Raw genomic sequence first — 25,609 nt, forward strand, 5'->3', positions numbered from 1 at the left:
AGTTAATAAGCTAATGGGACCTTTGCTTATACATTTAACTACTACTCTGTATGTTTTCCCTGGCCCATCTGGGCCGGCTTGTTGATACTTAGGAAAAGTAACATGTTGATCTAGTCCATGATCACTGGGGAGAAGAATTGATACAAGCCCAGCCGCTCTAACTCAGCGGCTTTCAACCATGTGCCGCAAGAATTTTTAAAACGTGCAATACCTGACTACATAGTCAGGGGTACTGGCCTCTTTTCCCTTAGATTATCAAATTAAAAAATAATAACAGACAGCACCACAATAGCTGTCTGGTGTGGGTGCCCTGTCTTGAACTATAAATATATAGGTCATATAATAGAGTTGCATCTTACTGGTCATGTTGCATAATAAGGTTATGTCTGATTGGTTAATTCTTTGTGCCAGAAATCCTTATATATAAGTATAGTCACCTGATTTTTTAAAAAGTCACTCTGGAGCAAAAAGGGTAGGTAATTATTGTTATCGTTGTTATTTTTTGGTAAATCAATCAAAAATATACCTATTTTTTGGTCAGATCGGCAAAAAATATTTTTTTGGTGTGCCGCAGAATTTAGTAATTAGTTTACATGTACCATGCAATGAAAAAGGTTGAAAATCACTCCTCTAACTCATTACATTTCATTTAAATAAATAAATTATATCTTCCTCTGCCAAGCTGGTTATAAACTCCTTGAAAGCATAAATCTTATGGGAACATTTCCTGTATCAACAGCCACCGTGGTGACTGGCAGAGAGTAAACAGCAGTACTGAGTGCATCAACTGATTAATAAACAAACTATACACAACAGTCATTCACATGCCTGAGCAGCTTCCACAGGATGGATGTACACCAGCGTGTGCTCGGGACCGTCCACTGACGTGTAGGAGGCACCATCTGCCGTATACACCACCTGCTGGGGCGGCCGAACCTGGTCATCGGTATAGACGATCTGAGCCACAGTTCCGGCGTCTGGGACAAAGTGTACCTGGGGCAAAAAGCAGCAAGGATGTAGCAACTACCCCTGCAGCACAAAACCCGTCTCACGGAGATCCGGAGATCCGTGCAGACCAAGCGGAGTACACAGTTGCGTGCCTAAAATATCCCCCACGAAAGAAGGGATTGATACATTCGCACCTCTGCTGAGTTAGTGACTGGGAGGCAGGCCAACCCGTCACTCGTGATCTACTGCTTACTATCAGGCCACTCATGTAAATTCCCCTTCGCCTCAAATATCCAATGCGGATATCTCTTTGCGGGAGCTTATGGGGGGAATTAACTAATCCTGGAAGTAAGACTGGAGGTTGCAGGTCAATAACATTCCCAAAATAAAAATTATTCTGTAATGTTAAAAAAAATATATTCAAGACTCAAAAGCCAATTGCTGTTAACACATCATAAAAACTCCACTTTGTAACTAATCGTGCCTTTCAGCAAACACTTTAAAATAAGGTCACTCTCTCTCCTCTGAATTCTTTCACACTCCACGGCTGCACTGGAGGCACGTCAGTAAATTTTTGCTGAATCAAGGACTGTAACAGAATTCCTTGCCTGCTAGATCCACATACAGAAAGTTCTAACCAAGTACTTTTAAGGGGTTCTGGACAACTCTTTCAGTTGTCAACAGGGTAAATAATTTTCCACCTACCAAGAACGAAAGCAGAAATTGAATTTCCTAAAATGTTTTCTGAGTAGTCAGCTTCAGAGGTTTTGAATTCTAGAAGGCTCGAGTTTGGCACACCGCCTGAGTCTGATATTGAAGGTACAGAAGCAGATGGCCAAGCACACTTTGGGGAGAGAAATAATTTATGTGCTGATACTAAAGTTGATCGCTCATAGTCCATGACGTACGTACAGCAAGCATAGGCTGGCATCCTTACTCCTATACTGTCTTGTCTTTGGACCTAACTTTTTTTCTCCGATGGAGAACGATAGGACCCAAAGATGACATAAGCTAATTTCATCCCCAGAAACCTAGAGAGCAAATGCAATCAGCACCACAAGAAATAAAGCAAACTTCCACTTTTGCATTAAGTGATCAGTCCTGCTTCTACATAAATTTAATTTGTCCATGAAGGTGCAGTTTATATATTGGAAGAATTAGGCTTATAACATACTTGTGCTGCACATTTAAGTGCTGCAAGATAATTTTGTGACTTTAGATTTGCCCATTTACATCAAAACCCTGCCCTGGTTTCAGTGCTTTAAAAAGCAAAAAACATTTCCTCCTCCACTCGCTGTCCTGCTAACCCTGAGTCCCCAGCGGGAAGAAGGCAGGTTTGGGGGAGAGGGCGCAGTGAGGGAGGTGAGCTCTGCTGTCTGGTGACCCACGTGTCGGGGGACCCTGGCCACACAGCGCCGTAACCACATTTTCTTTTACTCTGTTCTTCAATAACCTACATTTCTGCTTATAAAGAAAATACATGGTAATATATAGCTGCCTTGAAGTACCTTCAAAATGGTTTCCATGAGAACAAAACAGCATTCTCGATGGCTCTGCTAGAAGCATCTCTGGAACGTTTTTTTTTAAGTATTCAGACTCAGACATTTAAATCATACCAGATGATCCATTTTATTCGCTGTAATATTTACTATATTGTTTAAATTAAATTATACGCGTACATCTAAAGGTTTCAATGAACGTCCTCATTTTGATATTATGGTGGTCATGTCATTCAATGAAAAATTAAATAAAAACTCCATATTTATTATAATGCTGGAAAAACTAAAGTTTGTACTGTGGTCACATACAAAAGCTGGCTCCCCGATGCACAGCAAACATGCAGAGGGCCTGGCGTTGTCGGAAGGAGCGTGCCCGGAGCCAGCAGCTGCCAGGGCAGCGGATTCAAAGGCCGAGATGGCAATCACCGCGGCACTGGCCTAAGTGACTAACCTCCGGAGCCACTGACTCAACGGGACAACTTTCAATCAGAGGTTTACACTCCTCATTGGAAAAGAAAGAAAAGCCACTCATTTTGTAGACATACCTTGAACTTCACTACTTGAAAAAAAAAAAAAACAAAAAAAAAACACCATATACTAGATAACATCAAAGTAACACACTTTTGCCCAGCTGGCATGCTCAGTGGTTGAGTGTCGACCTATGAACCAGGAGGTCATGGATGATTCCTGGTCAGGGCACATTCCCAGGTTGCAGGCTCGATCCCCAGCGTGGGGGCGTGCAGGAGACAGCCGATCAATGATTCTCTCTCATCATTGATGTTTCTGTCTGTCTCTCCCTCTCCCTTCCTCTCTGAAATCAATAAAAATACGTTAAATAAATTTTTTAAAAAAACACTTTCAGCACCAATAACAAAATAATATGGAGGCATGAGACAGACTGTGACACGAGCTGGGGAAAGCAGAGAAGCCGCGGGGTGGTAGCTCAGCCCCTCTGCATCGTATGGGAACGCACTGCGGGTTCCTCACCTCCGGTTCTGCAGGTCCGCTCCCTCCTGACTACTCACTACTGTTTGGAAGCTGCTATTTGGCTGTGAGCACATGTCCCCACGCTGGAGACCCCCCTCACCTGTGTGGCGGTCTCTTCGTGTTCTGCAGCCGGGGGCCACACGTGTGAGCTCTCATCTTTGGAATCCATCCTTTCCCTGGACAGCTCACGTCGGGGCGCCTAGAGCAGCATGGGGCGGAGGGCAGTCACCTTTCTACCACGCAGGTGTTCATGAAGGACGAAGGGATGTCTCTGCGATGTGCCTGCAAAAAGAGAGAAAAGGAACCAAGGCTTTAAATAGATGAATACATTTTAATAAATTATCATTTCAACCAAAAAGAGAGAAAAATAAAACTCTGTAAAAGAGAACACCTGGGCAAAAAGGTAGAAGTAGAGAAAAAAAATTTATACTAATGCAATGTCTGGCATGCTGGCTATGTTCTTCTAGGCACACATGATATAATGTAACCCTCATCAAAAATATTTAAGGTGGCCCAGCCGGCCGGTATTGCTCAGTGATTGAGCATCCACCTATGAACCAGGAGGTCACAGTTTGATTCCCAGTCAAGGCGTATGCCCCAGTTGTGGGCTTGATCTCCAGTGGGAGGCATGCAGGAGGCAGCTAATCAATGATTCTCTCAACAAAAATATAGATTGATGTATCTCTCTCTCTCTCCCTCTCCCTTCCTCTCTAAAATCAATAAAAAGAAATTTTTTTAAATACTTAAGGCAGTTCTCTTAGTTCCGATTAGAAGAATGAGGTTCTAAATTCAGGTAGCGATGGTTCACACCCACGTCTGAGTGCTGCACAGCCCGAGCCCCCCACTTCCACACCTGCTTAGACGCTGAGTTCCCATACCACCTTCAGAAATGCACAGCAGAATAACAAAAGTTACAAAATGAGAAAAAAATGGCAGGCAGGGGAGGCTAAATGTTCTGGGCCCCCATTGGGCGAGCACAAATGTAAACTTTGTTTCCCATTTGGTCAGCATAGGAGTGATGAGTGAACAAAGCCTTACCAAACATCAACCGGCACTGAGCCTACCTCTTGAAACCTTATTCTTTTCCAAAACAGGCATTTTAGGGAAATCAGTCGTCCCTTTAGATCAGTGGTTCTCAACCTTCCTACTGTCGCGACCCTTTCATACAGTTCCTCATGTTGTGGCGACCCCCAATTTCATTGTTACAAATTGAACATAATTAAAGCATAGTGATTAATCACAAACACAATATGTAATTATATATGTGTTTTCCGATGGTCTTAGGCGACCCCTGTGAAAGGGTCGTTCGACCCCCCAAAGGGGTCGCGACCCACAGGTTGAGAACCGCTGCTTTAGATGATGATAGCATGCTGACATTTTACAAGCCCGTGGGGTTGCTGTTTAATGGGGCATCGGGCAGCCGTGCCTGATAAACCGCCTCCGGCCACCCCACCGAAGAGGCCTGTGCAGACAGGAGACGTAAATCTGCCCAGAACACCATCGAACTAAAAATAATTTTCTCCCTTGCTAGTGATGAAGGGGACCAAAGTTTTGACTTTTGGGATATTGATTTCAAACTGGTTATTAAGAAACAAGAGACTCAGAAAGGACCTTTGACGCTCTCTCTTCCTGCCTAAGAGACTGAGATGGAAAGACCCGCTCCAGGAAAGGAATCTTGGGATGCTCGCCTTACGTAATTTGAATCAATATGGTAAATGGGAGGGCGCCAGGCAGAGGCCTCTGAGCTAGATACGCTGTGTCCTGTTGTTTCTGAGGTGCCTGCCCTGTGTACTCAGCTCTTCCTCAACTACAGCTACACTGCCTGCTCTCTCCTTTGTCCAAAAGGTCATACATACCCAATGTTGCCTGTCGTGGAAATGTTCATGCTTATGTGAATTCCCTGTGCACAGGTATTAAAATGCTGACTTCCCCTGTTCATCTGTCTCTCTTCATTTGCTTATTAGCCCAGCTAGAACTTGGCAGGTTCTTTTATCTCCCACCATGGAAACAAGCTGAGAAGCACATTCTGAGACTACACATGCTCCAAACTCCGACCCAGATTAAGGCCCAAAGAAGAAAGAAAGAAAAGATGCAGAAACGCCCAAAGTCTGGGCCTGACTCAGAAACACAGAACTGCCAAGTCCCAGCTGCGGGGGAGCCTCTGGGAGCCATGAGGAGCCTGATCTGCGTCACCTCAACACCAGCCACCATCCTCACCCCCTCACACACCCTCACCACTATGCTCACCCCGCAAGCACCCCGCTCTGCTCTCCACCGGGACCATGTGCACCAGTGGGTGAATGCATCAACAACGGGACAGAGGGAACTTTCTGAAGAAATGGAGAGGTTCTACATCTTGTATCTGAACTGCAGTGGTGGTTACATGGGGAATAATGTGTCCAAAGTAAAAAAAAAAAAAAAAAAAAAACTCTTTAATTAAAATGTGAATTTTATCGTGTACAAATTATCTATATTTTAATAATATAGCATAATATGCTAATTAGACCAGACAGCCGAACACCCTTCTGGATGTCCTTCCGGACGACCTTCTGCACAAAGCCAGGGCGGCTGCGAGGGCCGAGCCCCTTGCATGAATTTTGTGCATCGGGCCTCTTGTAGCCTAATAAAGTTAGTTTTTAAAAACTCCTTACAAACAGCACTATTTAAGCCAGCCGTGGGCAAACTACGGCCCGAGGGCCGGATCCGGCCCGTCTGAAATGAATAAAACTAAAAAAAAAAAAAAGACTGTACCCTTTTATGTAATGATGTTTACTTTGAATTTATATTAGTTCACACAAACACTCCATCCATGCTTTTGTTCCGGCCCTCCGGTCCAGTTTAAGAACCCATCGTGGCCCTCGAGTCAAAAAGTTTGCCCACCCCTGATTTAAGCAGATCTGAAAAGATATTCAGGATGAGTTGTACAATATGTTCATTATACCACAACAAAGCTAGTTTTTTAAAAGGAACGAAAATATTAATAAACATAGGAGAAAATGTCAATGATAATATAAAGACCTGGCCCTCACCCAAGTGGCTCAGTTGGTTGGGTGTGGTCCCATGCACCAAGGGGTCAGGGCACATGCCCGGGTTGGGGGCTTGCAGGAGATAGCCAGCCGATATCCCCCTCTCTATCTCCCTCTCCCTTCCTCTCTAAAAATCAATAAAAATATTTTTATAAAAGAAATAAATGTGGTACATATATACAATGGAATACTCTCTTCCTTCTCTCTCTCTCTCTACCTGAACTATTTGAGAATAAGTTGCAGATACAATGCCCTTTTACTACTAAATTCATGCTTATTTCCTAAAAATGAGGACATTTTCCCACGTAACCACAGTATTAATATCAAAATCAGGAAATTACCAGTAAAACAGTACTATTACCTAATTTACAGACCTTCTTCAAAAGTTGCCAACTGTCTTGCCCTAGCTGGTTTGGCTCAGTGGATATAGGCTTGGCCTGTAGACTGCAGGGTCCCAGATTCAATTCCGGTCAAGGACACATGCCTAGGTTGTGGGCTCAATCTCCAGTGGGCACTGTACAAGGGACAGCCAATCAGTGGTTCTCTCTCATCATCATTGATGTTTGTATCTCTCTCTCCCTCTCCCTTCCTTTCTGAAATCAATAAATTTTTTTTAAGTTGCCAATTATCTAATTAATGTGCTTTGCAGAGAAAGAAACAACCTCTCGTATCGCACACAGTGCATGGAGTTGTCCCGTCCGCCAGTCCCCTCTGGTCTGGAACAGGTCCCGGTCTTTCGTAGTTTTCCATGACCTTGACATTTTTGAAATGCACAGGCTATTTATTTTTCAGAATGTGTCTCAATTTGAGGCAGTCTGCCATTTCTTCATGGTCACATTCAGAAGATCTATTTTTAGCATGAACACCACAAAAAAGATGTGTCCTTCACGTACAGGAATTTGAGAGTTTTTTCCAAGTTGGTTCATCGATTGCACAAATACTCAAGTGCATACTACGCCAGGCACTGGATGTGACGAGGATGAAGGCGGGCTTATCCCACGCACTAAAGAAACATACAAGCCCAGAGTGCTTTTCTGTATTTGTTTCAGTGCCTAGAAAGGTGCTTACTGTTGCTTTCATTTTAATCTTATTTATATCTTTTTTAATAGGGAGTAAATTTAACCGACTCAAATTCAAAAAGGACAAAAAGGTATGTACAGTAGACAATCTCCCTACCTGGAATCCCCTAGCGATTCTTCAGAAGCACCTTGTAGAGTCAATTTCCTATCTATTCTTCCAAAGATATTTTATGAATATACAACCCAAAACATATACAACAGGGTGTCCCAAAAAATGCATACACACTTTAACAGCTGATAGCTGAAATCTGAAAATGAAATGTATTTTAATCAACAATGCTTTTATAATTATTTAAAGTGTATGTATACATTTTGGGGGATACCCTTTATACTCTTTGCTTCTCCAACCACATACAGCAAATAATATTGATTCTATACAAAGTGGCATCTCTTCTACACCTTGTTTATTCCACATAATACCATACTTTTTACATTGTTCCTCATCCATACAGCATTTCCTCATTCTTTTTTTTTTTTTTTAATGTTTTTATTGATTTCAGAGACAGGAAGGGAGAGGGAGAGAGAGATAGAAACATCAATGATGAGAGAGAATCATTGATCGGCCGCCTCCTGCACACCCCCTACTGGGGATTGAGCTTGCAACCGGGGCATGTACACTGACCAGGAATGGAACTGTGACCTCCTGGTTCATGGTTGAACCAGTATGGCTCAACCACTGAGCCACACCAGCTGGATCCTCATTCTTTATTATAGCTGCATCATTTCATTATAAGAATATATAATAACTTCTTTAATCAATCTCATGTTGATAAAAATTTAGGTTATTTCTAATCTTTTGCTCTTACAAGCAACGCTATGATGAACAACTTTGGACATACATCGTTTTACACGTTAGTATCTTGAATTCTTTTGGTCTCTGAGGGAAGACACTGAATCAGTTAAGTGGCTGTATGGCTGTTAAATCATTATTAGTTTCTAAATGAATTCCAACTCTGGAGCTCATCTTCCCCTCCTCCCGCCCCCAAGCACAAGGTCCCTGAGGATACACAGGGCAAGGGCTCAGTGAAGAGTCAGCAGTTAGTTCAAGAGGAATAGTGGTTAAGAGCCTGGACTCTGACCTGGATTTGGGTAGCAATTCTCAGACTTAACCGACCTTGGGCAAAACACAGAAGTTCCCTAAATTCCTCTTCCTTTCCTGTAAAATGGGGACCCTAGGTTATTGAGAGAATGACATGAAATAATACATGTAAAATGCTTAGCACAGTGCCCACTATAAAATAAATACTCACAAATTAGCTTTTTTTTTTTTTAAAGATATTCAATCATATTGCATTTTTCTGACTAATGGTCTGCCTCCCCATCTCAACTCTAAGTTCTTTCAGGGCAAGGAATGTGTTTGCTCACGACAGTAACTCTAGACCCGGCATGGGACAGGTGTACGGAGTGGTTTAAAGGTATCACCATGCGCAGTGGGAGAGAGAAGAGGCCACCCAATCCCAGTCACAGCCTTCAGGGATGACTTCTCTGAGAAGGTGAAACTTAAGGATGAATGGGAGCAAGTAAGCAGAAATGGGAAGGGGCAGACTGAAACATCTTTGTTCTAATTCTACCAAAATAAGGAAGTAGATACATGACATAAAATTCCATCAGGCATGGAAAAGGGGAAATAAGTACGTAGCAGATGTGGAGCAGAACAGAACAGTTCGTATATGCATAGGAAACTCTGTCAGTAAAATTTAGCAATACATTTTGCCCACAATTTTGCAAAAAAAAAAAAACTGCCCACAACAGCAGTTCCCAATAATTTTAGAATACTGTTAGCAAATAAGGAAGCCTAAGATGGTGAAACCCTTTAATTCAAGAAGTGTCTAGAATCCAAAACAGAGATACAGCCTATGCAGTTAGTAGTTCCTGTTCTTTAAGACATAGTTATAGGGCCTACTGAGCTCCTGTAACTACTAAACTAAAGCACCAGCATGGCATTCTGCAATTATTGTTTAAAAATTTGTTCAAGAAAACTGAATTCTAAACATGGCTCCACACTAAGTAATTCATTTAAAATCCTCTAGCATCAGTGTCCTCATCTGCAAAATAGAACATAAACGCTTTCTAACGCCTATCCTAGCCTTAAGCTCAGATGGCAAGCAGTAAAGTAGAAAATCTGCAGAATCTGAATTGAATCCTGGCTTCCAGGCTGTCTCTACTGCTCACCAGTTATATAACCTTGGCCAAATCACTTAAGCCCTCAATATCACCACATGTAAAATGGAGATAATAATTGCCTCCTAGAGTTATGGTGCGGGTTCCATGATATATGTGAAAACGCTAGGTACAAGATCTGGCATATAGTGGTGCTCAAAGACATCAATGTTTATATTTTACAGATGAGCTTATAAGAGGTTCAGAATTTTCAAAACATTTCATATTTTTAAAACCTAGCAATGTGTCAAATAACAAATGCCCTGGACATGAACGTCCTTTATAGTCAGGCTTGCCGTATTTGTTTTCCTTTTTAAGACACAATTTATAAAACCCTGTGGATCTTTGTTTTTCCATCTGTGATTTTTATTATTTTATTTTTCAATTACAGTTGACATTCGGTATTGTTTTATACTGGTTTCAGGTGTAAAGGAGCCCTGTTGATGAGGATTTAGAGGAGATGGGAGATAGCATCTGGGAGCTACCTCAGCGCTGTCCACCAGGCCGGTGCTGACGGGCCCTGCTAACTAGGGATACACTTCCTCCCACTGCTCACCAGGTTGCCCCTTCTGCAGACCTGAAAGAACTAGAGAACCAAACTATGTGTTGTCTAGAAAATGGTCACTCACATTCCGTTCTTTCACCCATTGTCCAAAATGTTACAGACTATTTCCAAGAAGAGGTCATGCTTGCCTTCTATCCTCTCTAATGACTTTATTCAACAAATATTAAGAAACTTAGCATATGTCAGGTACTGTTCTAGACCCTTAAAAAAAAATCAGTGTATCAGAAAAAAAAAAAAAGATACTTGCCTTCTAAAAGCTTCAAGTCTAGTTATGTTTTTCTTGAATAGTGCTGTACAGTTGAAAGTATGAGCTTTAGAATCAGACCTGTCTGGATTCTACGCTTCCAGACCTACCAAGTGCTTAATGGGTGCGATGTCAGTAAGCCACAAACTGAGCCTGGATATCCTCATTTGAAAATCTCAATTGTCGCCCTAGCCAGTTTGGCTCAGTGGATAGAACGCTGGCCTGCAGACTGAAGGGTCACCAGTTTGATTCCAGTCCAGGGCACATGCCCGGCTTGTAGGCTCTATCCCCAGAAGGGGGCGTGCAGGAGGCAGCTGGTCAATGATTCTCTCTCATCATTGATGTTTCCATCTCTCTCCCTCTTCCTTCCTCTCTCTGAAATCAATAAAAATATTTTTTAAAAAGAAAAAGAAAATCTTAATTGCCCAGGCTGATGGCTGTAAGAATGAACAATCTGGCCCTAGTCGGTTAGGCTCAGTGGAGAGAGCATCGGCCTGTGGACTGAAGGGTCCCGGGTTCGATTCCCGGTCAGGGCACATGCCTGGGTTGTGGGCTCGATCCCCAGTACTTCTAAATATTTTAGAGCTTGATGGGACAAGCACATTTTATGTTTAATTTTAGCATGAACTACAATGCCCCTTTGCCCTTGAGCTGCATTCCTACATGCAGTGAAGTGGGCATGCTAGAGCCACACACCTGGATTCCAATCCTGGCTCCACCCCTGACCTACCAGATGACCTTGCCCAAATTACCGAACTGATCTATGACTCCATGTCATCATCTGAATATGGTGACAAGAATGGGCTGTACTTTAGAGTTGTAAAGAGGATTAAATGATGCCCTGACCGGTTTGGCTCAGTGGATGGAGCATCAGCCTGCGGACTGAAGGGTCCCAGGTTCGATTCCAGTCAAGGGCATGTATCTTGGTTGCGGGCACATCCCCAGTAGCGAGTGTGCAGGAGGCAGCTGATCGATGTTTCTCATCAATATTTCTGACTCTCTATCCCTCTCCCTTCCTCTCTATAAAAAATCAATAAAATATATTTTTTTAAAAAGAGGATTAAATGAGTTAATATTTTCAAAGTGCTTGAACAGAATCTACATTATGATGAGCATTTTATATGGTAAATGAAAAAATGATATGGGTCAATTCTGAGTCACAAATTTAAAATGGTAGAGCAAGAAGAAACTAACTAGTGGGAGGGGAGAAGGGAGTGTAAAAGGAAAGAGAAGAAAAGAGGAATTTAATGAAGAAACAGAAGGAAATAGAGTATTCTAGAAGAGAACATAAGATTGGAAGGAAATGAGGTAGGAGGACAAAAGGAATAAAGTGGGGGAGTCTAACTGGGGGGTAAGGGAGGGTAGTGGTTTGTCAAGGGCGGGGGGGGGGGAAAAGGATACTTATGTAATACCCTTTGTAATACTTTAAGAGGAAAATAAAAAAAAATAAAAAAAAAAATAAAAAAAAAAAAAAAAAAAAAAAGTGGGGGAGTCTAAGAAAGCAAGAATTAAACAAGCACAAGAGGAGTGAGGGGGAGAAGGGAGAGAATAAGAGTAAAATTAATGGGAAAATGAAATAGATTGCTCCAAGCTAACTGGATAAGAATTGGAAGTACAGGTAGGACAATCTACAAGACCATTCCCATCAGAAAGATTTCCCAGGTAAATAAACTCAACAGTTACAGTTGGGGTTTGGGAAGGGGACATGTGTTAGGCTCCCATGATGATGGGGCTCTCTCATCATTGATGTTTCTACCTCTCTCTCCCTCCCCCTTCCTCTCTGAAATCAATACATATATGTATTTTTTTTAAAAACGGTTAAATGGTAAATTTTATTATATGCATATTTTACCACAATAACAAATTTTTACATTAAAATATGCTGTAGATGACCCCCTCGTAGTAACTGCCAGCCCACCCCACCAGGGTGGAGATGGGACTTCACTGGTCCCTTTCCCATTGCAATCATCAATAAACCCCATGGCCACACAGAGCCCCTACTCTTCACATTCACAAAGAACCCTGACCTCCACTGGTCCTTCCTCTGCCCAGCCAAATAAACCTGTGTTGTCCCTGTCATTACTGCCATCACTTCCAGCTCAGGTCAAAGGAGCTAATCTCTAACACACCCACTCCCGGAATTCCTGAGAGCCAATCAACTGGTCTTGTAGCAGGGTAGCTACCATATAAAGCATCCTACTATGTGCTATTTAGCACATAGTAGGTGAACAATAAATAGCAGCGATTGCTATTACTTCCAATGTCCTATCAGACCTCAGTTTCATTCTTCCCACTTCTTAGGCACAAATACCTCACCCACATAAGTTATCTCTAAGACTGGGGGACGGGGGAGTAGGGGGAAGCAAAGACAGAAGGACATGAAGGAAGGTCTTTGTCCAATTCACTTTCCAGTTAAAGGCCCAGTCACCACAGGCTGCCCTGTGGACCTATATCAACTGCTCCTTTTTCCCCATCTCCCAGTTCCTAACTCACAAACTCTCAGGCTCTGGTTCTGGGTTTATTTCCTGGATCTCTGACTCCGGACCTGATCCATCTTGGGTTTCACTCCACACTTTTTAGTGCAAGGCTTGGGAAACTCCTGGTCCCGCTGGCCGTAGAGCCTACCACGGAGCACAGTCCTCTGGTTCTGGCACTGAGCCCCTTGGGTGGACGAGGGAAGACAATGAGGCCAGTCGCCGGGGCAGGATATGCAGTAGCTAACATGTAGTGGATGCCTACGGCGTGCCAGACACTGGTCCAATTAACACTTACCATTTAATTACTGTAATGTCCACAATGCCCCAATTAAATTGTTTAAAACTCATATCCTCACAATTTAGAAAACTAAAGAGTACAAAATCAGAAATGAGAGAGCTTCAAAATTAGACCAAGTATTATGTTCACGCACTTGGAATGGCAAGCAGAGATTTAACATTTAACTGATTTCTAGAACAAACAGTTTTAGAACAGAAAAGAAAAAATACTGAAGTTAGTTCTAAATGGTGAACAGGAACTGGCAGCGGAAGGAGCAATGAACAAATAACAAAATTATACAAATTTCAGCACAAATTCCCCATTGTTGCTGAGAAGGGGAAGCCCAAATAATTCATCACATAAGTTTCTCAATTTAAAACATTCACAACCAATTATTAGCATTGAAAAAAAGTGAACATGGGTAGTTAAAAGTAACAACACTTTAACCCAGCCGGGGAAAGTTCTCAAAGTGCCCCCCGAAACCTCCTTGCTCTTCACCTCGGTCCTGTGGGAGTTCCCCATTTTACAGAGGGTGGAGTGACTGCGGAGAGGTGACGGCATTTGCCCAGTCGTGGGTCTGGTCAGCCTGAGGTCACTCTGTCTGTCATCTAACCCTACCGTGACCCAAACCGAAGAGCGACTGGAAACCACAAATGAGGGTGGAGTAATAGGACTAAAATATTTTGTTAGTTCCACTCAGAAGCAAAATAAACACCATTTTCGTTAGGGGAAATATGCCGAAGGACCTGAAGGTTTCTGGGAAAGTAAATAAACAGGGAAGCCAGGCTTTCATAAAGGCTCTCAACAAATTTTAAAAGTGGTAACAGAAAGCCTTTGACTAGGTCCCTCCCCCCCAAAATGTTTTTGATTAGGCCATGATGGATTCAGAATATTTCCACATACACAGAGAGATCCAAAGGGAAAGGTTACGAATGAAAAAAGTGATCTAATGGGGTTCTCCAGGTATTTCTACTGTCGCCACTCACATTTAACATTTGTTTTAAATATTAATAAAGCAAACAATGAGATGCTCAAGATTGCAGAAGAACTCCAGATAAAATCACACGCCATTGGAAAAAGAACTCCAGAAAAAACACTGCAGAAAATGGATAATGTAAACAGGCAATGGCAGATAGACATCAGAGTAAGCAGCACTTTAATAGCATGAGACTGAACTATTCAGTTACAAAGAACTATTATAGCAGCGGTTCTCAACCTGTGGGTCGCGACCCCTTTGAGGGGGGGGGTCAAACGACCCTTTCACAGGGGTCGCCTAAGACCATCGGAAAACACATATATAATTGCATATTGTTTTTGTGATTAATCACTATGCTTTTAATTATGTTCAGTTTGTAACAATGAAATTGGGGGTCACCACAACATGAGGAACTATATGAAAGGGTCGCGGCAGCAGGAAGGTTGAGAACCACTGTATTATAGGATGTACCCTAAAGAAATCCGCCTAATTTGTTTCTGGTCATCATCAAGGATGATACCAGAAGAGAAGTGAACTACTGTAAGGTTTAAGTAAAAAATAGAAAAACAAGCAGATTAGAAAACAAGGGAGACGAAAGCCTGCAAGAAATGGAGCCATCAAGCAGGTCTGAAAGAGCGACCTTGACCTTCTTTTCCTCGTCATGTGTGTCCCTTTGCCCTTCCACTTCCCAGGCAGAAATCTTCACGGCACAATGATTCCTCCTACTTTCCTTGTGCGCTAAAGGCCTTCAGAGACTATGAACGAAAGGTTTTCTTCTGCGAAAGAAGGTTCTTTCCTGGTCGGGATTGCGCACTCCTTTCTTCTGGCTCAAAAGAGGCACGCAGGCAAGTACTTCACGTCAGCCCAAGACAGCTTTTTTTTTTTTTTCTAGTTGAGATTAGAATGTTTCATGTACCAAGAAACAAAGACTGGTCCTCCCACACTATTTGATAGCTCCTTAGCGATGCATGGGAACCCCACCAAGTCCCTGAAAGAGCTCTCAGCACTGACCCAAGGGAAAGAAGGACCTGGGCTCAGAGCCTTGTTGGGGGTCTTGGCCTGAGGACTCTACATTAAGACCCTTGAGGGTGTAAAAGGAGCCAGGACTCAGTGCCGTTCTACAGGATAAACTCTGACGCCTGCCCTTTCCTTCTTGCAAAGAACACTGGTTGGCTGGGAACACGGGAAGGCCATTTCGAGGAGAAGTCTATCAGGGGGCCTCCCAGGGCTGTAGGTACAAAACTCAAAGCCACAGAGTGTATCGCAGGCAAAAGCACACAAATCATCAGCGCCCAGCCTGCGAGGTGCTCACAGAGTGTATGGATGTACATCAAGGAACAGACCAACAGCGGCTCCTGGGGGCCTCAGGGCGGCCTCTCCCAGGGGCACCCACACCTTCCCTCCACTGGCGGCTGCAGCAGGGCAGGCCCTGGATCCCAGAGCCCCCCCGGAGCTGACTTGGGCGGTTGTCAGTCCCCGTGGACTAGAAGAGTAGGCCTGCTCCCGGGTTTGACCTTCCAGGGCTGACAACAGATTTTGAGTTGTTTCAAGGAGCCCCTTCCTTGGTGGACCCTAATTCCAGTTTTGGTCTTTCCAGCAAAAATATTGTTATTCAAATGTAATTCTCCTAACTTTGCAATTAAATGTGTTAAATTAAATACTCCTTCTACATACGTTACAGTGGAGTCTTACCAAAGACGGGCCTCTCCACTTCGCTGCTCCAGAGCAGGAGCCGGCCTTCTGGAACCCCCAGGGCTCCACCGGGAGTCCTCTGCAGCGTCACTTTCTCCCTCCCTCCTGGAACTTTCACATCAGCAAATCTGCGTAATATCTCCTACCTTTATTTTCATTTTACTGATTCTCTATTTATTAAAATTTTTAAGTGTGCACTTTTCTAGACATGTATTTCAATAAAATGTTTACAAGCAAAACCTTTCCCCTGAACCCACCCTCCTGCTCACCTACGACACTACCTGCTCATTCTCACACAATAAAAGCTCTGAAGAGCTGCGTACGGTCCACCTGCCTTCCTCACCGCACATTCCCTCCTAGGCCCTCCCAGCCGGGCTTTGGTCTCCCATGAGACTGCACTGTTTAAATGTCTATTGCCAAGTTCAAGATTCACGGGGAGGCTGTCATCTTACTTGACCTCTCTCCACAACGTCCACACGCTCCTTAAAACTCTCCCTCTCCTAACACGAGCTGGGAAGCTTCCCCGGTGTCCCCTGGTCTGGGGCAGCTCCTGCACAGCCTCCTCCGTGGCCTGACCTCTGGCTGCGCTGCCCGTTGGCTCCGTCCCTGCTCTTCTGTTTTCTGCTCCCACTCCTCCGGGGCACAGTCCAGCCCCTGAGCTTTTGCAGGAGCTCTACCTGAATGCTTATCACATCCTCCTCCACATTCAGATCTGAGAATCTGTTACCTCCTCAGTAGGCCTTTCCTGTCCATCCTCCCTCACATTACTCTCCTTTAATGCTGTGCAAAGTGTTTATCATCAATTAAGTGATGCATATATTTGTGCATTGTCTTCTTCCAACCCCACCCCCAATGATCACATGAGAGCACCCTCACCCTTAGCACCTAGAACCATGCCTGACACCCTGGCCATCAACAGCTGTTTCTTGAGTGAATGCATGCTACAGTCTTCTCCTGCCTTCGGAAGAAATTTGTTACTTAACAAAATCCCTTAGGATGAATTCTCATAAATAAAAAATGTACTACCATTTAGCATGATGATGCACACTGCTTCCCCAGTTAAGAAACTAGCATATATATGACTTCAATGTTTGTAAATGAACTTTAATGAGCAGGAAAGAAAAAACACACAAAGAAGGAGATAAGCAATTTGTACATGACATCATCTGGTACATAGACTAGCACATCAGAATATTCTGAGGGAACTTGAACTGATGCCAACTACACTATTGGAAGAGGTACGTGGAATGCAGCTGCTTCCCAGGTACACAAAATCAAAGTCAGTCCTTGAAAGCGCAAAGAATACGCTGTAAGCCAAATATGGTGCCAGAAGAAATCCTCTGAGAAGTCAAGGTGTATGTTTGGATGTATGATGTAGAGTTTCTAAAGCTGTCACATCCATGATCTTGTGTCATGCCATGACAACGCTGTAAGATTAACTCAAATATTACCATCTCCATTACACAGAGGAGTTGAGCGCATAGTGGTCAAAAGGCAGGCTCCACTTGGCACAGCCAAGGTCAGTGGTAGAGCAGTTCTGGGAATAGAATACGTATCTCACTCTTCCCCACGGGCCTCCAACCTGCTTTAGTTAACAGGATGGGCAGAGGTTCAGAAATGACCGTGGGAACTGTTGGAAATAACTCACAGAGTATTCCCTCATGTAACCGGCCTGTGGTAATTTCCTATGTAATATATGATGTTTTAACACAACCTTCCAGTAGCCTACTATTGATCAAACTTCCTCTTTTCCCTCATCCAGTCCAGCCACATGAATGTGGATGAGAGGTAACCCAGCTGAGAGTCAGACTCTTCAGCCACTGTCTACTTGCTACATGACTGGGAGCAAGCTAATTCACTTCTCAAGCCTTAATTCCCTCATCTATAAAATGGGAATAATAATTGTTCTACTCCCTGAGGCAGAAGTATGAAATCAATGAAATAAAACCCCATACCTGGCACAAAGGAAACACTTGAAAATGTTCATTGTTATGATCCTTTGGGTTATTAATATAATTATTAATACACCATAATAATTCATGTTCATTCCTAGAGTTAAAAGGAATGAACACTTGGGTTCCTCCCCCCCCCCCCTTTTTTTAAATTTCTTAAAGTATTACAAAGAGTATTACACATGTCTCCTTTTTTCCCCCCCTTGACATTCCCCTGGCTTCCCCCACCCCCCAGTGTCTTATGTCCATTAGTTATTCTCATATTCATGCATATAAGTCCTTCGGTTGATCCCCACCTCCCCCCAACCCTCCCCAGGGTTCCTACTGTAGTTTGACAGTCTGCTCAATGCTGCTCTGCCTCTGTATCCATTTTTGTTCATCAGTCTAAAATGGTCCTTATTATCCATAAATGAGTGAGTTCATGTGGTATTTTTCTCAGCTTCCCAGGGACCGTCCCAGCCTCACAGGGGCCGTTGCAACCTCACTGGGGCCGTCTTGACCTCACCGGGGCTGTCTCAACCTCACCGGGGCCATCTCAACCTCACCGGGGCCGTCGCAACATCACCGGGGCCGTCTCAGCCTCACTGGGGCCGATTCAACCTCACTGGGGCCGATTCGACCTCACTGGGGCCGTCTCAACATCACCGGGGCCGATTCAACCTCACCGGGGCCATCTCAGTCTCACAGGGGCCGTCTCAACCTCTCATGGGCCATTTCAGCCTCACCAGGGCCGTTTTTTCCCCTTTTTTAAATATATTTTTATTATTGATAGTATTACAGATATCTCTCATTTCCCCTCCTTTACTCCCCTCCTCCCAGCCTCTTCCCCCGCCCCCTACCCCGAAGCACTTGGGTTCTTTACCTGCTATTGTGTAAGCAGAATATTTGAAATTCAAATCATACAGATTGTAAACTCTCCACTAAAAATTGTACAGCTAAGAAAACGTACAGGATATTATAGCTTCAGAATAATAGCTGAACATCATTCCTATAGCCTGAATTTCAGCAAAATACTGATCTCTGAACATAACACTAGGCAACATTTATTTTTAATCATCACCCAAGGATATGTTTTGTTTTAATTGATTCGAGAGGGAGAGTAGGAGAGAGAAACATCGATCATCTCCCATACTCGCCCCTACCGGGGATCAAACCCACAACCTAGGTATGTGCTCTGACCGGGAATCGAACCCGTGACCCTTCAGGTGCATGAGATGACGACCAACTAAGCCACACTGGCCAGGGCGAGGCAACTTTTTTAAAGCCATGTCAATTAACTATACAATATAGCCTTTGTTAACGCTATTCTAGTTTCTACCCTACTCATTTTTGTAGGATAGTTTAATCTTCTCAATTCATTCAAAATTCTAATATAGCAGCAGATAATAGCAAGTGTTGGTGAGGGTGCAGAAAAACTAGAACCCTCATCCACTGCTGGTAAGAATGTAAAGTGGTGCAGCCACTACAGAAAAGTCTGGAAATTCCTCCTAAGGCTAAACATGTTACCAAATGACCCAGTGATCTGCCACCAGATATAACAAACCAAGAGCAATATGTTTACATGAAAGCTTGTACATGAATGTTCACAGCAGCATTATTCATAAAAGCTATAAAGTGGAAACAGCTCAAAAGTCTATCAACTGATGAGTGGGTAGATAAAATGGGGTATACTATCCATATAATAGACTATTATTAACCAAAAAAAACAAAGAAAGAAATGAAAATACCTTGAAAACTTTGTTCTCCTAACAACACAAAGGACCACATGCTGAATGATTCCATTTATATAAATTTGCAGAACTGGCAAATCAATAAAAATAGAAACTAGATAAGTGGTTGCATGGGAAATTGGGATGAAATGGGGAATTAAGGGGTGATGGCTAAGAGGCATGGAGTTTCTTCTGGGGTTATGAAAATATTCTAAAATTGATTGTGGTGACAGTTGCAATAGATAGGTAAATAGAAAAAACTATACTTGCTACTACTTCAGTAAATATAAAGGCATTTCTGATTAAAACAGCTTGAGAAAGTTTCAGAGACAAGAGAAATTTAGGCCATGCTCAGGGACTAGTAACTATGAGAGAAAAGCTTCAAACAGTAGCTAGGATGGGCCTCTAAAAGACTTCAAGTTGAAGTACTACAATTCCCATAGTTGAATCAAAATCACCTGGGGATCTAGGAGAAAGGCCAATGTTCGTTGCAGAGGTCCAGGAAAGAGTAGGCATCTTTGTTTATAAACCTCCCCAGGCACTTCTGATGTCAGCCAGATCTGGCTGACTCTCCCACAATAAGAAAAGAAAAATATTTTCTCATGGCAGGAACACCTTTTGGAGAGTCATTCTGTAAGTAATCTGAGGGAGTGATTATAATGAGGCCAAGTAAGCACTGGGCAAAGATTAGAGCCCTGAATTCTTACTCCAACTTAGTGGTATGAACAGATGTTCATACACAAACCTTCAGTGCTCAAAGTCTTCACCTTAAAAAAGACTTTTATGTTACTGAATAACACTTAGCAAGAATCCTTACACCTTTCTTAAAGACTTACCAGCTTCCCCAATATGTCTGTGGTATTTATGCCTTAGAATTCTGCAAAGACTGGGTGGCTGTGCACTGGGGTGGTCCTCCTTGCCAACCATTTACTCTTATGGGCATTTGATTGTCCAGCTTCCCTTCACCACATGACAACACGGAGATCTATTCCATATACTTATCAGGAATATTCTAAATAAGCTCTATCTATAAATATGGTTTTATGAGGAACACTTGAAAACTGAAAGATTGATACAAATGACTCACCAAATAATATTTATTATCTATGTTTTTCGACTATGAATGACAGATTTACATAGCTCCAGGACAATTCTCTCCAGTTACCTTTCTGAACAGTGACATTCATTTGCAAGACAAACAGCAGGGGTACCAGTACAATCTGTGGCCCTGGCATACCTGCACGCAGAAAGCTATCTGGCCCACATATCTCAGGTTCTGTTGCTGAACTAGTAATTGCAGTAACTAAATGGGGGACTTGCAGATGGGTCTTCTGGGGCCCTGACAGCTTTCATACAGATGGGTCTGGGTGGTTAACTATGGCTCTTGACAATCACAAATACAACCTTAGTATAAGACACTGGATAATGTAATGAGGCATAATCTTAATTACTAGTAAGTATAAGCTGTTTCCTCAGTATACTTAAGCGCTTTAGCTAGGCTAGCATGGCTCAGTGGTTGAGCATCAACCTATGAACCAGGAGGTCATGGTTCGATTCCTGGGTTGCAGGCTCAGTCCCCAGTGGGGGACGTGCAGGAGACAGCCAATCAATGATTCTCTCTCATCATTAATGTTTCTATCTCTCTCTCCCTTTCCCTTCCTCTCTGAAATCAATTTTAAAAATACTTTTTAAAAATTCAATTGCTTTAAAATGTCTTAATTGGAAAAAGAATATTAAAATTGCTTAGAGGAAATTATTCTAGAGCACAATTTTCATAATTTAACACTATGCATATAACACAAAAGAAAACAGTGTAAGTACATGTTCACTCTACATCAAACTCCTGAAACACACACAGCCTTTTATCCAGGAGGTTGAACCATGGCACTGAACCAGGACTAAGGAGCAAACGGCTGCTGGTTTGAAGTAATTCCCTTCATATCCCATTCACTCCCCCTCTGAAAGGGGAATGTGGGCTTCACCTTCTGTTCATTTTCAAAATCTCATTCCTCCACCTCAGTTCCTTGGTTGCTCAGTCCAATATGAAACACAGAAGTGTCCAAAGCAAGCATTTGATTAACAAGATGGTGAGCCCAATGATGCAGTTATTATTGCCTTCATTAAAAACTCTATCTTACTGGCATATAATTAAGATTTGTCATCGAAATGGAACCTCCTCCATCTTAATAAAACTGTGATGGCAGGCCAGCATCCGCTAGTATAATATTCAAAGTTGTCTTCCACAAGCCAGGACGTTTCTTAAAATGTTTTCTCAGTACAGAGGGGTGGGAAAATATTGGAAGGCAAGTAAAAGTTCTTTATCTGGACAACTGGAATAATGCCACCTGCATTACCGGATTTGCAGGCTCTCTGTTAAGTTACAGTGGGATGCTTGTTATAGTATAGCACAATGGTATAGAGCAGAGATATACAACCTTTTTCAGTTCATGGTATACAAAACCTATTAAAATTCTGTGACCCCAAAAAATAGATTATATTTTTTTCCGATCTGACCGAAAAAAAGTAGATGTAATTTTGGTTCATTCAAACCGAACTGTTATTGTTGTGTTGGCTGCTATCATTTTTTTTATTTGACAAGCTAAGGGAAAAGAAGTCAGTACCCCTGACTAAACAGTCAGGTATTAACAATTCTTGCAACACACTGGTTGAAAATGACTGGTAGAGTGTATTACAAATATTAATAATTATTTAAATGATGATCATTACAGGCTAAGTATTAGATCGTGAAGGTATTTTATCCAGAAAATCTATTTTCCAATTAAGAGACATTTTTAAGATTTTCATTATTAAACAATTTATTTGGGAGTAAGTATCTCTTAAGTGTGGGCAAGTGTTCTCTCAACTGATATATTTCACTAGAAAACATGTACATTTCAACTTAAAATTAACAGAATTTTAAAACTATGTGATGGGCATTTTCTTCCGTAAGGAAAGACAAAATAATGGCATCATGCTCCTGTTTAGAAATCTCAGCCTTATCTACTCTTTGCAAACACTTGCTGGTCCATTTCATGGTTGGATTCATTTGCAAATCCAGTGTAGGAGTTAAATGAGACCACAACATTAGAATCCCCTAATAGATGCAGCTCTTTGTTTTAAAAATCAACATAATCATAGTTCACCTGATTAAAAATGTGGAAATTCAATGTTACTTAAGTAAAAAACCAGTACAATAGTGATAATTATAGCTATTGCCATTTACTATGTACCTATCGCATGCCAGGCATTGTGAACTGTACTGAGTACTGTATTTAAATACTTAGTATGTCTGTAAATGTTTAAATACGCAGATATTTGAGTAATCCTCACAACAACCTAAAATTGCTACCTGTCCAAGGTCATGGCACTGATAAGTGTGATTTGAACCCAAATTCTTTTTATTACCGAGCTTAGATATCTTTTCCCTTCTCTGCAGCACCGCTCTCCTAGGCAAAGCTGCCAAACCCAAGCTTGGCTTGGACCTGCTGCTTCTAATCCCTTGGTCTCCCACCAGCTGATGCAATCACCAGGCTGGGCTTGATCTCAAAGGAACCAGGGAAGGTTGTAATTTTCCAGGCCGCAAACAGATTGAATTGGGCAAATTAGTCAATAAAGAGTTGAGGTAACTATAAACTTATAGTGAAGGGTACCCATTTTAAAAATTCAAATAATTGTTTAAAAACACAACAATATTTATTAAATGCCTATTCTGTGCCTAGCGTTGTTTTAAGAACTGAAAGCCAGACTGAATATTAAAATATGCAGCAGATGTACTCAGAAATATGGAAGACACTGAAGAAAGAAACTGAAGAAGATACAAATAAGTGGAAGCATATACCGTGTTCATGGACAGGAAGAATCAACATCATTAAAATGTCCATACTTCCCAAAGCTATCTATAGATTCAATACAATTCCTATCAAGATACCAGCGGCATATTTCACAGAACTAGAATAAATATTCCAAAAATTTATATGGAACCACAAAAGACCCCGAATAGCCACAGCAATCTTGAGAAAGAAGAACAAAGGTGGAGGGATCACACTACCTCATATCAAATGATACTTACATGTTCATAGTAATCTAAACAGTATGGTACTGGCATAAAAACAAACATATAGATTAATGGGACAGAATAGAGAGCCCAGAAATAAACCCATGCCTTCAGAGTCAATTAATATTTGACAAAGAAGGCAAAAACATACAGTGGGATAAAGGTAGTCTTTTCAATAAATGGTGTTGGGAAAATTGGACAGATACATGCAAACAAACGAAACTAGACAACCTTCTTACACCATACACAAGAATAAATTCAAAATGGATAAAAGCCTTAAATATTAGACTTGAAACCTGTGTGATTTTATTAACCAATGTCACCCCAATAAATTCAATAAAAAATAAATAAAACATTCAGCAGAGAGAGAAAAAATAAATAACATTCATTCACTGTTGTGGAAAAAAACAAAACAGAATAGAACCTAGCAGCCCTCAAATATTAACTGCATCAATTCACATCAGGAAAACTGATTACTCCAAATATTTTTTCTGATTCTCTCATGTGTGTATTTATCTAAGAGTAGAATCACTGGGCTTTAAAAGAGTCTGCATATCTTTGACTTTCTAGGTAATGCCAAATTATTTCCCAAAGTAGTCAGACCAATGTATATTCCTACCAGCCAGGTATGACTGTTCCTACTGCTCAACAGCCTCAGGATTTGGTATTGCCACTGCTTTAGGTGCACAGTGACACGGCTGTAAGTTGCATTAACAAGATTGAGCATCTTTCCATGTGTCGGTTAGACATTTGGATTTCTCTTGAACAGAGTAAGTGCCTGTTCAAGACCCTTGCCCAGTATTCTATGAGTACAGGTAACATCTTATTTAAGAAACCTTTCTCTGTACTGAGGTCATGAATTCTCCTATGTTAACCTCTAAACGGTTTATTGTTTGCCTTTTATCTGCCATGCCTCCTGGGTCACCTAGATCAAGTGTTTGAATATGTGTGGGACTGTTTCTGGACTCCTTGTAGGGTTCTATTGGCCTATTAGTCTATCCCGATGCCAATATCACACTGTCTAATTATCATAGCTCTTCTTGATCTCTAGTAAAGAGTTTTCCCAATTTCTATTTCTTTTTCAAGAATGTCTTGCCACCCAGCCGGTGTGGCTCAGTGGTTGAGCATCAACGTAGGAACCAGGAGGTCACCAGTTCGATTCCCGGTCAGGGCACATGCCCAGGTTGCGGGCTCCATCCCCAGTGGGGGGTGTGCAGGAGGCAGCCAATCCATGATTCTCTCTCATCATTGATGTTTCTATCTCTCTCACTCTCCCTTCCTCTCTCTGAAATCAATAAAAACAAGTATTTTTTTTTAAATAATGTCTTGCAATTTATTGGGCCTTGACAAAAATGTTAATATTGGCTTGTCTACTTGGGTTTTTTTTTTAATTTTCTGGGATTACATTAAATCTACAAGTCAGTTCCAAAGAATTGGCTCCTTACAATATTGAATCTTCCAATCCTTGAACCAGTGTGCCTTTCCATTTATTTAGATCTTTTAAAATATATTTGTATTGATTTCAGAGAGGAAGGAAGAGGGAGAGAGAGATAGAAACACGCATGATGAGAGAGAATCATGGATCGGCTGCCTCCTGCAAGTCCCCCACTGGGGATCAAGCCCACATCCCGGGCATGTGCCCTTGACCGGAATCGAACCTGGGACCTTTCAGTTAGCAGGCCAATGCTCTATCCACTGAGCCAAACCGACTAGGGTCATTTATTTAGATTTAATTAAAGTCACTTTCAATAAACCTTTAAAAATATTTCTGTAAAGGTCTTACACATATTTTGTTAGACTTAACTGTTGAAAAACCATGAACATGAAAAAAGATATGATTTTTTAAATGTATAAAAATATATTTTGATGAGATACCTAGGCTTTGGGATAAGTCTATATAAATATTGTATATAAACTTTCTTAAAATTTTTAAATGAAACAAAGTTCACCAAAGCACAATTAAT

At 41.9% G+C, this 25,609-nt stretch overlaps 1 protein-coding gene across 1 annotated transcript in view; it reads right to left on the bottom strand.

Annotated features, from left to right (window-relative positions):
* PRDM10 (PR/SET domain 10) overlaps positions 1–25,609 on the bottom strand; it is a 79,800-nt gene that overhangs the window by 47,410 nt on the left and 6,781 nt on the right. Inside the window, exons 2-3 of the mRNA XM_070399382.1 lie at positions 3,535–3,716; positions 829–993 (exon numbers count right to left, since the gene is read on the bottom strand). Coding sequence (XP_070255483.1) covers positions 829–993; positions 3,535–3,603 — 234 coding nt within the window. The 5' untranslated portion in view covers positions 3,604–3,716. The remainder of the gene's footprint in view (positions 1–828; positions 994–3,534; positions 3,717–25,609) is intronic.

The sequence above is a fragment of the Myotis yumanensis genome, unplaced genomic scaffold (assembly GCF_028538775.1).
Source record: "Myotis yumanensis isolate MYYU_CA2020_CCGP unplaced genomic scaffold, mMyoYum1.0.hap1 SCAF_19, whole genome shotgun sequence".
Classification (NCBI taxonomy): domain Eukaryota; kingdom Metazoa; phylum Chordata; class Mammalia; order Chiroptera; family Vespertilionidae; genus Myotis; species Myotis yumanensis.